The sequence below is a fragment of the Lampris incognitus genome, unplaced genomic scaffold, assembly GCF_029633865.1.
Source record: "Lampris incognitus isolate fLamInc1 unplaced genomic scaffold, fLamInc1.hap2 scaffold_504, whole genome shotgun sequence".
Lineage (NCBI taxonomy): Eukaryota > Metazoa > Chordata > Actinopteri > Lampriformes > Lampridae > Lampris > Lampris incognitus.
This window is the reverse complement of record NW_026611467.1, coordinates 1-16691: the sequence shown is the minus strand read 5'-3', so window position 1 is coordinate 16691 and position 16691 is coordinate 1. Positions and strand designations below refer to the sequence as shown.

The window sequence follows — 16691 nt, the reverse complement described above, 5'->3', positions numbered from 1 at the left end:
TATCGCTCTCTATCTGTCTATCTCTTAATATGTAACAATACAGTATGTGCATCTTTATATATTTGTTTTTCTCTCTCTCTCTCTCTCTCTCTCCACCTCTCTTCTCCTCACTTTCTCTATCTTCTTCTTTCTGTCCCAGTAGTCTGGTTGATACATATTAGATACTATGTGCGTCACTCATATCTTTTTGTCCCCCGTGTCTCTCTCTCTCTGTGTCAGGTTTGCGGTGATAGCGTCAGGCTGTGCCAGCTGTCCCAGGCTGGTGTGTCGCAGGGATGGCTGCGGGGCCGAGTTCTGTTACCACTGTAAGCAGGCCTGGCACCCAAACCAGACATGTGACTCAGCCAGGCAGCAGAGAGCCCAGTCCCTGCACACACACAGCAACCAGTCCCCGAGCTACACACAGGAGCAAGGCCCAGGTGAGGCGGACACACACAAACACACACACACACACACACACACACACACAACTCAGAATAACCTGTTGAATAGCATGGTCAAACGGTAAAAATACATACACATACACATATGGAAACACACACACACAGGTATGCACACAACAATTGTTGTAATCTTGGTTATATAGTTCAGAGTAGGACACACACGCACAGCACACAACAATTATTAACCTTGTTTAAACACAACAGTTGTTCAGCACACAACCATTGTTATAACCTTGTTTAAATAGTTCAGAGTAGGAGACACACACACACACACACATTTACAGACAGACGCACACATATACATACGGACAGACAGACCATACACACACACATATATACACACATATAAAAACTCAGACACACACACACATACATACAAACATACAGACATAGACACGTATATGCAGATATACAGACAGACAGACACATACACACATACAGACATAGACACACATAAGCAGATATACAGACAGCCACACACACACACACACACACACACACACACACACATTCGGACAGACACACGCACTCGGACAGACACACACACACTCAGACAGACACACACACACACACACTCGGACAGACACACACACACACAGCACTCTTCCTCGCTCTTCATAACATACCATGGGTCTGTCGCTGCGTGTCTGTCTATCAAAGGGATGAGTCATGCATGACCACAGCGCCATCTCACCAGCACACCAGCACTCATACAACAGAGCGGTGTGAGGTTAAACCCGGGCTTGAGGTGCTATTTTCATCACCCCCCCCACCGCTTCCTCTTGACAGCCTGTGACAATTTGTCAACAGCACCAAGAGGGGGAATCCACTACTGGCTTAGTGATGCATGCACGAGACTGAACTTGTCTACACTTGAAATCCACGCCGCTCCCTATGGTGCCGGGGTAGCAGTTTTCTTTGCACAATGGTTAGCTTTTATGAGATGGATTTGTTTCATTGGCCAAGTAGGTTCAAAAATACACCAGGTTTGATGACGTGGGTCGCTCACATACTCACAATGTGGACTTAACACTAAATTATACAAGGCACGTAGTGTAAGTAGACGGGGGGGGGGGAATTCAGAGGAGTAATGGGTTTCAATCAATACAGCAGGCAAGTCTGCATATGAAAGAGGTCTTATCTCACAAGGTGTCAGAACAGTTACTTCATTACACCACCCTTTATTATATTCCATAATAGCTAGGAAGTGACAGATGTAGGGAGATACAGATCAACATTTCACCCGCATACACCAGTGTGTGTGTGTGTGTGTGTCTGCACATGTGCACATCCTCCTATTATGATTAAAGGTTTATTGTATAAAATACTCTGGCTGTCTGCATTCAACCTTTTCTCTCTCTCTCGCTCTCTTGCTCTCTCTCTCTCTCTCTCTCCATTATGCACCACTCATAGTCGATCTCCCTCCGCCAAATTTCCAGAGGGACCAAAAACAATAGGCTGTTATTGACTCACGGAAACTGGGCCACTCCCTATCTGTCTGCCAGTCTCTCTGTATCCGTCTGTCTGCTTTTCTGCCTTACTGTCTTTGTCTTTCCACCTGTCTGTCTGTACCCTGCCATCCATCTGTAGTCCCGCTCTTCTGTCTGTCTGATTGTCTGTCTGAATCTCTGTCTAACTGCCTGCCGCTCCATACCTGATATTTATTCCGACTGATACAAAGAGAGAGGATGGAGCAGAGGACTAGAGAGAAAGAGAGAGAGAGAGAGTGAGACAGAGCAAGTGAGATAGACAGAGTGAGAGAGGGAGGGAGGAATGGAGAGAGAGACAGCGAGAGAGAGAGTGAGAGAGACAGCGAGAGGGAGGGAGGGGGAAGGGAGAGCGAGTGTGTGTGAGAGAGAGAGAGGGAGGAAGGGAGAGATGAAAAGCAAGAAAAATTAAGACTGAAAGAACTTGGAAGAGGAATGGAAAGGGAGATGAATTTCATGTGTGTGTGTGTGTGAGAGAGAGAGAGAGAGAGGATGGAAGGAGAGTGAGTGAGAGATAAGGAACATGATGAAAGAAAGAGGAGGAAGGAAAGGGAGGCTAAGCAGGAGGCAGATAGGTAAAAGAAAGAAGGGTTTCAGATGGAGTGTAGGGGGTCAACCTTTGTCATGAACAAAAAAAGAAAAACAACAAAACAACCCCCTTCCACGCACACACACACACACACACACACACACACACACACACACACACACACACACACACACACACACACACACACACACACACACACACACTTCCATCTGCCTCAGCTGAATCCAGCTGAATCATTCCGAGCTGAACGTGAGTGAGAAGCGCTGAATCTGTTCCCAGAACGCGTTCACGTTGGATGAATTCCCTGGATCTCTCCGGCTTTTCCTTAAAACGCATCAGATTAGTGGACGGGTTAGTGGACGGACTGCTCTTATGTCCTGATCCACGACTCTAATGAGGATGGGTTCCAAGCCAAGGAAACATCCTGCGCTCAGCTAAAGAGTTGGAAGAGTTTCTAATTTAATTTTTTTTCTAGCGTTCCCATTTTGACGATTTTTAATACTCTTCCCTTGATGATACCAACAAGGCGTTTAATATGAGGCGATGTGGCAGGAGGACTGTTGCCATGGGAGATTTGTCTCCGACGCTTACGATGATTTCTGTCAGAAAGGATGCTCATAAATACATAATGTAACATATAATAATCGGTTGTCTGTAATGTTTCCAAAATGTTTAAAAGGTACAGACTTCATGGGGGGGGGGCGCGTCCGGGTGGCGTGGTGGTCTATTCCATTGCCTACCTACACAGGGAACACGGTTCAAATCCCTGTGTTACCTCCGGCTTGGTCGGGCGTCCCTACAGACACAATTGGCCGTGTCTGCTGGTGGGGAGCTGGATGTGGGTATGTGTCCTGGTCACTGCACTAGCGCCTCCTCTGGTCAGTCCGGGCATCTGTTCAGGGGGGTGGGGGAACTGGGGGGGAATAGCGTGATCCTCCCACGCGCTACATTCCCCTGGCGAAACTCCTCACTGTCAGGTGAAAAGAAGCAGCTGGCGACTCCACATGTATCAGAGGAGGCATGTGGTAGTCTGCAGCCCTCCCCGGATCAGCAGAGGGGGTGGAGCAGCGACTGGGATGGCTCGGAAAATAGGGCAATTGGCCGGGTACAGTAAGTCTTAACCTCTCACCTCATGGCACGTGATGAATGTCACTAACAGCTGACAACTTGCGTCTCTGTCTGTCCCCAGCCGATGACATCAAACCCTGCCCACGATGCGGCGCTTACATCATCAAGATGAACGACGGGAGCTGCAATCACATGACCTGTGCCGTGTGCGGCTGCGAGTTCTGCTGGCTGTGCATGAAGGAGATCTCTGACCTGCATTACCTCAGGTAAAAACACACACACACACACACACACACACACACACACACACACACACACACACACACACACACACACACACAAACACATACACTTGCAAGAACACAGTTAACACACGTGCATGTATGGTCAGTAATTATACACAGGCACACACAAACTCTCCTATAGAGAACATGCACGTTAGGGATGTACTGATGCTTGATACTGGATATCGGACTGATACCAGGCTAAAATGGAGAATCGGCATTGAAGACTGAACCCAAGACTAGAATTTGTTACTAAAAGCCATGAGAAGCATGTCATCAATGAATACAAAATGGCTTGATTTAGTGCATTTTTGGCACATGGAAGCCCTATATTTCTTACATGATGGGGAAAAAAATGATTCGCTCTCAATTTGCCCATGACCCCAAACTACTGGTCTCAGCTTGCACTGTTGTGCAAAAGTAATGGACTGGCTGATCCGTACTTGCAACTGGTATTACTGATGGACAAACTAATATTGGTGCATCTTTAATGTACTTCTTGTATATTGTATTAGTGACAGTGGGGAAGAGACTGTGTGTGTGTGTGTGTGTGTGTGTGTGTGTGTGTGTGTGTGTGTGTGTGTGTGTGTGTGTGTGTGTGTGTGTGTGTGTGTGTGTGTGTGTGTGTGTTTGTGTTTCCCTCCATGTGATGTGTGTGTGTGCAGTGTGATTACTCCTTCCAGTGGCAGGAGGTATTTCACAGCTGTCCACCTTCACCTGTTCTCTTGTGTTGGCTCCACCTGTTCATATTCCGACCCTCACCTAAACCTCCAATGTATAATTTCAAACTTCGACGCTTCTCCTCCATACGCTGTTATTATCACTTTCTCTCCTTTATGGACACCGTCTCATCCCTCGATTTTTTTCCCTCTGTAATTATTCTCTCCATCTATAACTGTAAGCATTTATCTTTCTGTTTACCTTGTTACTCATCTACCTACGTATGCCTCTTCTACTTTCTCCCTCCACCCTCCTTTCTTCCACCTCCGTCCGGCCTTCCTTTAAGATAAGATAAGATACTTTATTGTCACTGTGCGCACAACGAAATTACATTTGGTGACTCTCAGACCAGCAGCACTAGACAAGGTAAAGGATTAAAAAAACAAGATAAAAACAAGGAAAAACAATGTTTAGTATAAACAAGTGAGGTAGTAAAAAAATAAGTGAGGTAGCAAAAAATGATCATGAGACAATCAAAGACAGCAATGGCTTTTAAAGTTCAAAGTAGTGCATGAGGTTATTGCCCTTAGTTGTTCAGATTGCAGCGGCTTTAGTACCAGTTAGTCCTCAGCAGCTATAGGCAGGTGTGTGTGGGTGGGGAGGCGATGGAGGCTACAGCTCTGGGGAAGAAGCTTGTCCTCAGCCTATTAGTCCGGGTTTTGATGGTGCGGTATCTTTTCCCCGATCGCAAGGGAACAAACAGACAATGACCTGGGTGTGTTGCGTCTTTGCTGATGTTGCTGGCTTTCCTCTGTAGGTGGCCAGCGTACACAGCATCCAGGCCCGGGAGCAGAGCGCCCACAATCCTCTGTGCTGTCTTTACCACCCGGGCCAAGTCATTCCTATTCTCTGCTGTGCAGCTGGCATACCACACTGTGACACTTTGACAGAGGATGCTTTCTATAGTGCTACCGTAAAAGCTGACCAGCAGCAGAGAGGGGAGACTGGCTTGTTTAAGTTTCCTGAGGACGAAAAGCCTCTGTTGTGCTTTCTTCACCAGGTGGGAGGTTTTGAGTGACCACATGTGTTCTTTAGTTATGTGGATTCCCAGGAATTTGATGTTATCCACAATATGCACCTCTTCACCGTTTATGTGCAGTGGGGGTGGGGTGGTCTTCCTGGATCTCCTAAAGTCCACAATGATCTCCTTTGTTTTACTGGTGTTCAGGGCCAGGTTATTGTCTGAACACCACCCAGCCAGATGTTGGACCCCCTGTCTGTAGTGTGTCTCCTCGTTGTTGGTTATGAGCCCCACTATAATGATGTCATCAGCAAACTTCACTATAGTGTTGGAGGAGTGAATGGGGGTACAATCATGGGTGAAAAGGGTGAAGAGGGCTGGACTGAGCACACAGCCCTGCGGCACACCTGTGTTCAGGGTGAGGGTTGAAGATGTATGGTTACCTATCCTGACATTTTGTGGTCTGTGAGTGAGAAAGTCCATAATCCATGAACAGAGTGAGGTGGTTAATCCTAGGTTCCTTTCTCTCTGCTCCTCCGGCTCCTCCTCCTCCCTCTAACTTCTATCCCTCCCTTCTCTTCTCTCAGTCCATCCGGCTGTACCTTCTGGGGGAAGAAGCCGTGGAGCAGGAAGAAGAAGATCCTGTGGCAGCTGGGCACTCTGATCGGCGCCCCCGTCGGCATCACCCTCATCGCTGGCATCGCTGTGCCTGCCATGGTCATCGGCATCCCCGTCTACGTGGGGCGCAAGGTGAGCTGCGACCTTGCCCATGCAAGTAGAGTATTACATTGTAACCAGATTGAGGCATTTGCAGCTACAATGTAAAGACCTTAATATAATTAGTCGTCATCAAATTAAGGTCTAAAGCGACGGTTAACGGATCTAGATTTTTCGTTAGTCGTCTGATTTTACTGTGGTTTGCGTACACCTTAATCAGTTCTTCCTGAGAATTGGTTGTGCAAATGCTTCAAAAAGTTCAGATTCATGCAACCGGCATCTGACCTGGAAATGATGGACAAAGGACAATATGAGGCAGCAGTAAAAAAACAAAAAACAACCTTCTTTTTCCCTTTATTAAACTTCAAGCAGAAATGTTTTCTACTTGTATTTATGAATACAAGTAGAAAACATTGTGACACTGTGTGCAAATAGAAGATTTCCATGGTATTGGAAAAAAATCTCCAAAGCAGAAAGAGAAGGAAAAAATGAAAGGAGGGAGGAGAGAGCATATTCAAGTCCTCAAAAAGTGCAATAAATTCTGTGGCATCTCCACCAGTATTCTCCTCGCCACCTGGTTTGATTGAATTAAACCAAACCGGGTGGCGAGGAGGGTTTGATATTTACCCACTACAAATCATATTTCTGGAGCGAGGCTGAAACATCAGACGTTCACACTCAATAAAATGAAGGAGCTCAATATGCTGAAGTGTTTGGACGGGCGAATAAACAAAAAACTGAGACGTTTTCCGAAAAGTCCCGAATGCAGCATGACTCATAATAACTCATAATGAGACGATCCAAAAACTCTTGTAAACTCTGATTATTTTATTTTATTTTATTTTCGGGGATTTTTCCCCCTTTTTCTCCCCAATTGTATCTGGCCAATTACCCCACTCTTCCAAGCCGTCCCGGTCGCTGCTCCACCCCCTCTGCCGATCTTGGGAGGGCTGCAGACCACCACATGCCTCCTCCAATACATGTGGAGTCGCCAGTCGCTTCTTTTCACTTGATAGTGAGGAGTTTCACCAGGGGGGATGTAGCACATGGGAGGATCACGCTATTCCCCCCAGTTCCCCCTCCCCCTGAACAGGCACCCCAACCGACCAGAGGAAGCGCTAGTGCAGCGACCAGGACATATATCCACATCCAGGTTCCCACCCGCAGACACGGCCAATTGTGTCTGTAGGGACTCCCAACCAAGCCGGAGGTAACACAGGGATTCAAACCGGTGATCCCCTTGTTTGTAGGCGATGGAATAGACCACGACGCTACCCAGACGCCCGTAAACTCAGATTATTGATGAGATTGCACTATATAAATACATGTAAGCGCCTTAATTGAAGTATCACCTTAATCCGATTATTGACTTTAATCGGATTATTGACTGGATGTAAACATATAGTCGGTGGTGAGGGGGAAAACAGAGCCGGTGGAGAACAGGACCTCTACAAGCCCTTCTGTTTTCTGTTCTTTCGGAATGAGTCTCTCGTTTTTCAGTACTTCACACTGTTGCAGAACAACACTGAGGTCATTTCCTAAATACGCTTTTAATGTGCTGTCTCGGCCCTGAGATAAGAAGGTTTACGACTGTTGTGAATTTCCTACAAGAAAAAAAAAATATGAGGAAACCAGTTTCAATTCCTCTGAGCACCAATACCTGAAACTCCAGCAGCCAAACTGGAAGACGCTGGTTTAAGAGAATCCGTTACTGGAGACAGACTCTGACGTCAACAGCCCAGAGACAGTGATATGAAATGAAAACGAAAATGTTTGTGAAGATAAGCGACATAACGAGATCTTCATCAAGTCTCCTACGTCAGCTTTGAGACCAGCATGATATCTGCCAACAACATTTCCTTGATAACATCATTACTGTGGCTAGCTGTGGCATCTCACATGTCTATGTGAAACATACCTTAACGCAAGGATCTCTACAGCTACCTACAGATGACAGGAGGCCCCAGACCAGCCTCGTGTATAATTGTTACTATGGACAGATTTGTGCGTACACACCCATGGAATTTTTTAGCCCTGAAGATTCTCCGACAGACAGCAGCAAAGAATGATGGGTTCTTTTTGTAATTCCTTCCTCCTAACGTGTATTGTCTACCTCTTGCAACGAGCAGTCACCTAGGCCTGCAAAGACATCAGTGTTAGCCAACTGGTGACTAAATTCAGGAGTTACCCAGGTTCTACACTGGTCTCTGAGACAAACTTCACGGCTAAAAAATTCCATGGGTGTGTACGCACAAATTTGCCCATAGCAGCGATTAATACAGCCATTGTAATGTGGCGCTTTAACGCTGTGCCATCTAGTGGTAGCTTTTTGAAACTGCATGTTTCTTGTGTCAGCCTTTGAGAGCAACCTGCCACTCAGAGTGGACAGCTGGTATAAATAATTGAACGTTGAATACAACAGTTTTTCCCACACTTCATGTTCAGGTTTGTGTTCGACTCTCCCTAAGCCTGGTATCGCTCTGGCCGAGCCTCTCTTGAGTGTTATTGGCTGCAGTAAACTCCATCTAGGGGATACTACAGAGCATTCCTTTTTTTTAAATAATTTTTCTCTGATTTTTCCCTTTTTCTCCCAATTTAGTGGCCAATCCAACCCTATTTTAGTTCAAACACCCACCCTCGTACTGCATGCGTTCGCCAACTGCATCTCTCCGGCCGGCAGTCTCGAAGGAGACGCCTCGCCACTTTCGTGACAAGGCGAATCCAGGCCGAAGCACTGCTTTTTCCGACGCACACAGAGACACATTCATGTGCCGAACACAAGCCGACTCCTCCCCCCTCTCGAAGACAGCGTTGCCAATTATTGCTGCTTCATCGAGTCCGGCCATAGTCGGATCTGACGAGACTGAGGCGCGAACCCCGGTCCCCAGTGGGCAACTGCATCGACACAAAGCCGATGCTTAGACCACCTACAGAGCATTTCTAATGGAGGTGTTTAGCAGTGAGAAAGAGAGAAAAAGGGATTTTACTGTCTCTGACGGGGATAACGTGACAAACAAACTTCAAATTTAAAGCTACTATCAAAGTTACTTCCTACTTTATATGTGGCCTCATAAGCAATATGAAGAATGTGAAAAGATGTGTTGCTGCACAGGGATGCTATTGCTGCTGAGTTAATTCAAAATAGAACACTATAAACAGTGTTTTGCTTTCTTTTTGTGTTAAATGTATAATCAGGAATGACTGTCTCTAGTAATGACTACAGTTAGACTGCAGATTGCAGTCACCTTTCACCAGACTGTGATGGTATCTAATTTGACATACACATGTCAATTGAATCGCCGTGTTGTGACAAAATATTTCCAATTTTTGTAATTTCTCGTCCAAATTTCCAAACTTTATCATCCAAAATATTTAACACCCGTCTTTCTGTTGTCCCTCAGATCCACGCCCACTATGAACTGAAGAAGACGTCGCGTCATAGAAGGAACTTAGCCATCACGGGGGGCGTGGCCCTGTCAATCATAACTGCCCCGGTTATCGCTGCTGTCAGCGTGGGTAAGGAACATAACAAAACCAAGGGGCCTCACATACTTCATTTAGGTTTTGTTTCAGATAAACATCCTTTTCCGTCTTTTATTGTTTTCCTCTTGACTGCCACGCAGTTTATATTATTAATAGGACATGTTCTGTTCTCTGTGAGTCCATGCAATATGGTCAAAAACATTATGAATACCCATATAACTTAGACAATAACATATTAATAATAGATGGCCTGGCGGCCTGTCCAGGATGGCTTCCCGCCTGCTGCCCAATGACTGCTGGGATAGGCTCCAGCATCCCCACGACCCTGACAGCAGGACAAGCAGTTTGGATAGTGGATGGATGGGTGGATGATAATAATGACAACAATAATAACATTAATGATAATTAGAATGAGAGACACTCCATTTGACAGAAATAATTTTGACTCTTATTAGTTTTGTAACTATTAATGACCAGCATGATATAACTAATATGAAATTATGGCTGTTCTTTTATGGATAGCAGTTAACTTGGCTCCTTTATTGAAAAAATTATATAGCTATCACAATTTCAACCTTCTTGCTTTAGAGCTGTGAAATAGTGAAGTTCAACTTCCTTTCCAAGATGGATAGGCTATGTAATATTTTGAAGATGAACTCCAAACTTCATGTTTTTTTGTCAAAACGATTCCTCTCGCTCGCTCTCTCCCTCTCTCTCTCTCAAACTCCTTTTTTCCTCGTTTTCTTTCTCCTCTCTCACTCACTCTCTTACCCCTCAATCTCGTCCTTCATTTCTTTTGCTCTCTGTTTTCCTGCACAAATTCAGATTTGAATTAAGATGACAGGAAAGAGTGAATTTGCCAAAACAGTACATTTCTTTACCTCTTTTCTCTCCCAGGTATTGGCGTGCCCATCATGTTGGCCTATGTGTACGGGGTGGTGCCCATTTCTCTGTGCCGAGGTGGGGGCTGCGGCGTGAGCAGAGGGAAGGGGCGTGGTGTACGGATAGACTTTGATGAGGACGACGGACCAATCACAGGTGAGGAGACCCAACGTTGCAGATGATGACATTTCCTGTTAGGAAGAGGAAGAAGTGGAGGTCTGCCATGAGCTTATTCTGCCTTATGATTTTCAGTTAAATCCACAAAATATTAAACAATTTTGTCTGCATTGTGCAGAAAGTTGCTTTTCTAACCGCACAGCATAAAGACTCTAGTATAAAGAAGGCTTACTTTTTTGTATTATTCTGTTATAACATTAATTGTATTATTTCTAATTTTGAAGTCTTCAGATAAATCAAATCAAGTTCACATGTTCGAAATAGTAATCAACTTGATTGCAATTAAAAGATCTAGTTAATTTATTCATCACATTGTTCCTCCGTAGTTCTTCAACATTGCTTTAAAACAAGTCTTAGGTTAAATACAGGTATATTATATGGACCTGTGCTATATAGACTGCTGATTAATATTGTCTTTCCAATGGTCTGTCTAGTGGCAGATGCATGGCGTGCCCTCAAATCCCCCAGTCTGGGTGAGAGCAGCCTTGATGGAGCAGCCAGCGGTCTCAGCACCACCTCCCCTAGCGAGGGGCTCTCCGTGGCCCCTGGCGCCCTGGGGGACACCCCCCATTTTAACACCCTTGCTGGGGGTGCCCTGGGAGCCCGCACAACCAAATACAGCAGGTAGGAGAGAGTCGTCTCTAAGAATGATCTCCAGTCCAATGAAAATCATGTTTTCCCATCTCAGTGAGTTTTTTACCACAAGGTTTGTTGATGTAAAGTTGACCAAAATATTAGAACTGCTGTGGCGTGAAAATCTGACCAAAGCCCCTTGAGAGACTCTCTTCCTGGTCGTCAACACAATTAAACCGTTTCAGTAAACCAATCAGCTTCTGATGATAGATTATGTCATCTGATACTCTGATTGGTTGAACGGTCTTAGTTGGTCTGTTTTTGAATAGTTGCCTAGCAACATCATACAAGGTAGCACGCTAGCTAGCTATCGATAAAGAGTCTTGTGAACTCGAACTTACTGAGAATTGGCTGTGTTCAGATAGGTGGTGCTAAAACAGTCATAGCAAATCTAATGATACTACTGCTATGGAAAAATAACACCCTGAACATTAAAATTCCACAATTAAACCTGTCTGACTCAATTAACCGTCAATGGAGCGGGTATTTAAGTAAATTTGGGGCATGTCTGCCGTTTGTTTGTTTTAATTTGGTTAGACTTGGGAGAAGGAGGTGCTCAACAGCTGCATCCTATGTATTTTTTTAACAAAATTAGTTTGTTCCATTACTAATCTTTTCGAAAGTGCATTTTAAATAGATGTCACACAAAAGCCGTAAGATAAAATAGACTGTTTATCTAGACTGTTATTGTCCTTTTGGTAAACGCTCTTAATAATTCAGTCATGAAGTTTTGTCAGTCTCCATTCATTTCAATGCAAAGTATGTGTAGCTTTACGGCAGTGCACGATCACACTGATAGTAACCATGTTTGTTCTGTCCTTCTCTCAGGCTGGAGGTGCAGGGAGGAGAGCTGGCGAAGGAGTCGACCCAGAGGGAGACCAGGAGCCTGGGCGCAGGGAGCGACTGTGCCAGCACCCGAGGGATGGCTGGATCCATCATCTCCTCCTACACACTACCTGACAGGTGAGACACAGGAGGCTTATGTTCTTCTTCTGTGGTGTTACTGGTCCTCACTTTTACCTTTCTCTAGTTTCTCTCTTCTCTTCTCTTCTCTTCTCTTCTCTTCTCTTCTCGCCTCTTCTCTTCTCTTCTCTTCTCTTCTCTTCTCTTCTCTTCTCTTCTCTTCTCTTCTCTTCTCTTCTCTCCTCTCCTCTCCTCTCCTCTCCTCTCCTCTCCTCTCCTCTCCTCTCCTCTCCTCTCCTCTCCTCTCCTCTCCTCTCCTCTCTTCTTGCCTCTTCTTTCCCTGTCCTTCCAGAATGTTGATGATGTTGGGTGTCCCATCCATCCGCCACTCCATCAACTGAAAATTTGACATGGTGTGATGTAATGTGAGATAACAGAATTAGATCTAATCAGATGACTTGGCAGTTTGCGGCTTTGATGTAAAAATAAACTGCAGTAATCCCCGTCCAGATCAGTGACATGTTAATTCTACAGCCCCCCCCCCCCCCAGTCTTTTGTCTGGTAAAAGAATAACTACAAAAACAGAAGTAATCTAAAAGCATCCGTTAATTTTCCGTGTCAGGAAATCCTCACACCTGTAATTCTGATGTTTTTACTTGAACTAAAATCTTAATGCAAAACATAAAAGTAAAAGTTGTACACACTCTTTCATAAGGAAGAGCAAAATTCAGCGCTACAGCAGCCATGCTACCCATTCAAAACCTATTCAAAGTCAAGGAGTCAAACTGAAGATATAAAAATACAGGGTTAACCATCTGAACTTAAGGCAATCCTAAATGCTTATAAATGGATCTTTTTATGTTATAATGTTTTCATCTGACAATGAATTTTATCCAAAGTCAGTTTGACGGAATCTTATTTCAATAGAGCTTTGTATCAGTGGTCCATGACGCTCTTCTGCTCCCATCCACAGGGAGTGCACCAACCTGGAGATCCAGGTGGACATCGAGACCAAACCCAGCCATCTCTGCCTGACCAGCGAAGAGGACCTAACCCCGCCCCCAGGCTCTGCCGCCATGGCAACTGGCTCAGGAGGGGAGGAGCCTCAGGACTGCAGTTCCAGGCGGGGCGGGGCTCTGTCCGGCTCGGTGCTGGGACTGTCACCAGGGACGTCGATCAGGGAGGGGCTTCGCGATGTCACCTTGGCGCAGCCAGAGAGCATCCGCAGCGACCTGGAGATGTCGGATACGCAGTCGGACGACATCGCCGAGCTGACATCGGACGACTGTGATTCGCCTCACCCCAAGACCTGTCACCCTGGTGCCGCCCACCAGCCCCAGGCCCTGCCCTCCTGCCGAGCCCTAAACCCCTCCACCGAAGGCCTTCACTGTCCTGCAGACAGCAACGTCATCCTCTATGTCTGAGAGAATGGCGGCTCTCAGGATCGCTTTGTTAGCAAACTAACAAACTGGTGGCGATTAAACATGCTAGCTTTCCCTGATCTCATCGCCTTTTTCATCTGTTGTCACATCTCGTTTGCTGCTTCTTTGTTTTTCCACTCCAAAAAAAAAGAGAGAGAGAAAAAGTAAGAAATGTTTTATGTGCAGACAGCCTTCGTTTTACTTTTGTCTGTCTGTGTTATCCATTCCACCTGTCAACCGTCAGGGTTCTACCTCTGAGATTTATAAGATGACGATTTATGTTTACTTCTTGGTGCAAAATGCCTTGGCTACTTAAGCATAAACAGCAAAACAAGAGGGTACAAATTTGCCACAAGGGATACTGCAAAAAATAAAAAAAAAATGGAACAACGAAACAAGGTGAAACGTCACCAAGCACAGTTGTGGGTGAAGGATTGTGGGAAAAGGAACTAGCACTGAGATAGAGGGATGTTTATAACAATGTGAGAATGAATGAGGACTTTGTAATGAACTCTTTGGGCTTTATTTTTTTCCTCCTTTCCTTCCTATTTATGAGCCCCAGCATCCTTGAAATGATATTATTTGCTGTGTGCATGAGTCTGCATGAGCTCTGTCTTGAGTGGGGAGTGTTAAAGTTAAAGCACAGCAGGTTCCTGTTACACTGGCATCGGAGTAGTTTGCACAGAGATGTATAGTGGTTTAGCTGAGGATCTTGCACTCGAGTTCCACTTGCCCTGAACAGATAAAGAGGCTTGGAAAGTCAACAGAGACAGAGAGACAGAGACAAAGAGCAGATATGATAGTTCTGACAGTGATCTCCTAGTGGCAATATATTGCATTAAAATCCCTGAAAGAAAACTATTCTATTCTTTCAGAGAAAAGGGACATATGTACACTAAATTTGAACGGACATGAACAAACCCAATTCCTTATTCAACTCTGTCCTGTTTTATCCTGTTTCATTCTGTGACATCTATTACAGTAACATCTTGTTCCTTTGCAGAATGTCCACTAAGCTAATATTGCCTGACTCACTGCGTATGCCATCTAGGAGACAAAACTTAGCGTTTTCAAGTCAGGAAATTAAGATATTTCAACTATATAAGATTTCTTTCAACAACATGAAATCACTTGTTTGCCTGAAAGACCAGAAATCTTGAAACAAGTTAGACCGCAATGATTGTAAAATATTCTCTCTAGTCTGAAGCTTAATCATGCATTTATTAGACAAAACCATTTAAAGCCGTTGTCCACAAAAAGCTTCCTTATTTTATGTGCATCTAAAAACGCTATAAGTTAGAAACCGCCGTGGTTCTTGAGTGAATGATCCTTGAAAGAGGATGATGAGATATTTCTCTGCAGGTCTAAGACTGTCGAACTAGTCCAGGTGCAGCTGTTTTTGCAGGGCCACTAAGACAGATCCGTGTGGTCAGCGTAGTATTTTAGCCCGTCCTTGTCAGAACTCTTGTTTTATTTATTGCAGGGCTCTGGTGTGTCACAGCGGACTGGACATCTGCGTACTAAAACCAACAAAGCGGTTGTATATGAATGCCCAACTGCCTGCCTTAACCACAGCGGCGATGAAGACACTCACTGACTAACACAACACACACACACACACACACACACACACACACACACACACACACACACACACACACACACACATGACTGGCTTTGCTTTCAACCGGCTCACTAGCTGTCTGAACCACTCGAATGTTGTTTATGTTTGTGTGTATGTGCACGCATGCAAGAGAGAGTGAGAGCGATGGAGTGGTTAAGGAAGAGATAGAAAGAAGAGAGAGGGAAAGAAATAGATAGAATAACCGGTAGTTATGGAGTCATTGCCTTTCACAAACCATCAGCGGTGGCAAAAAAAGAAAGAAAAGTGTGAGAGATGTCTGATAATGAACCAGCTCTGAATGTGATGAATGTATGTGCCACTAGCTGAGTGATTTTTTTTTTCAACAAGCACTTGTGCACTTTATCTCAAATGTCTTTTCCTTTGCTTTCCTGTCCTCTGCTATCAGTGGGTTTACTTCCATTGCATACAAATGTCTGTGGTACAACCAAAATAAATCACTTACCAGAAAGCCTCTTACGCTGGATGTAAACATAACGGAGGGTTTGGTTTCAAAAGATGTATATATCCATTTGGTGGAAATATTAGATTACAGCCATTCTTTTTAGGTGTTAGTATTTTGTGAGAGAAGGACCTCATTTACCACCTGTCTTTTCAAAAAGTACCAAAATCTCTTTTGAATTTATGATTGTTTTCACATTATCAATTGGTTCATTTTCAAATGGTGGATATCCGATTTTGAAACAAAACCGTTCCAATATTAATGCCGATGAGCTCTTCTGAATCATAATCAATAGCCTAAATAGTTTGCTAGCTTTTTGTCACCTTTGTGCTTCGGTTTAATTGGGTTTTCCCAGGTTTTCCTCTTAACCTGTGAGGACTCCAGATGGAAACCTTCTCATCTCAGACTAGCTTTATGGATTTAGCCAATCATGAATGGGCAGCGCTTACTTTGGTCTGTGGATAATATGGTCAGTTATTGCTTGTTTCTGCCTGTCTGTGAGAAAAAGATGCAAATGTTACATGGTTTTAATTAAACTGAACTTCCCTGAAAGAGGCTGAATATGGGGAAATGAAAGTGTCCTATGAAGGACACAGCCGATACTGTACTTGTTTGAGGTTTAGAATATATAGATAGCAATATTTAAGTGTTGTTTAATGTATATTTCCTGGCACTTAAAAAAAAAGCCATCAAGTGCTCGGAAATACACACGGCCCGTTGAAGCCCTGCTCTGGGTTTAACATGCAGGACTGTGAAAGAAATCTTGTGGACCTTTGGGGAAGAAAATAAAAATAAATACATCTTCTGTTGCACCAAAGTACTGAGTTGTTGTCGTCAATCAGTCTGTGTGAAAGCACGTCAAAAGAAAGCCATCAGTA

The 16691-nt window shown here is 44.6% G+C and overlaps 1 protein-coding gene across 1 annotated transcript; it reads left to right on the top strand.

The window, feature by feature from the left end:
• Window positions 1-219: 219 nt before the first annotated feature.
• rnf19b (ring finger protein 19B) lies at window positions 220-16630 on the top strand (the record flags this gene model as incomplete). Its single annotated transcript, XM_056302109.1, has 8 exons — window positions 220-419; window positions 3670-3814; window positions 6101-6263; window positions 9632-9746; window positions 10611-10751; window positions 11207-11396; window positions 12234-12368; window positions 13282-16630. Coding segments are annotated over 8 exons (1540 nt in total), but the record flags the coding sequence as incomplete, so codon positions are not given.
• Window positions 16631-16691: the final 61 nt, after the last annotated feature.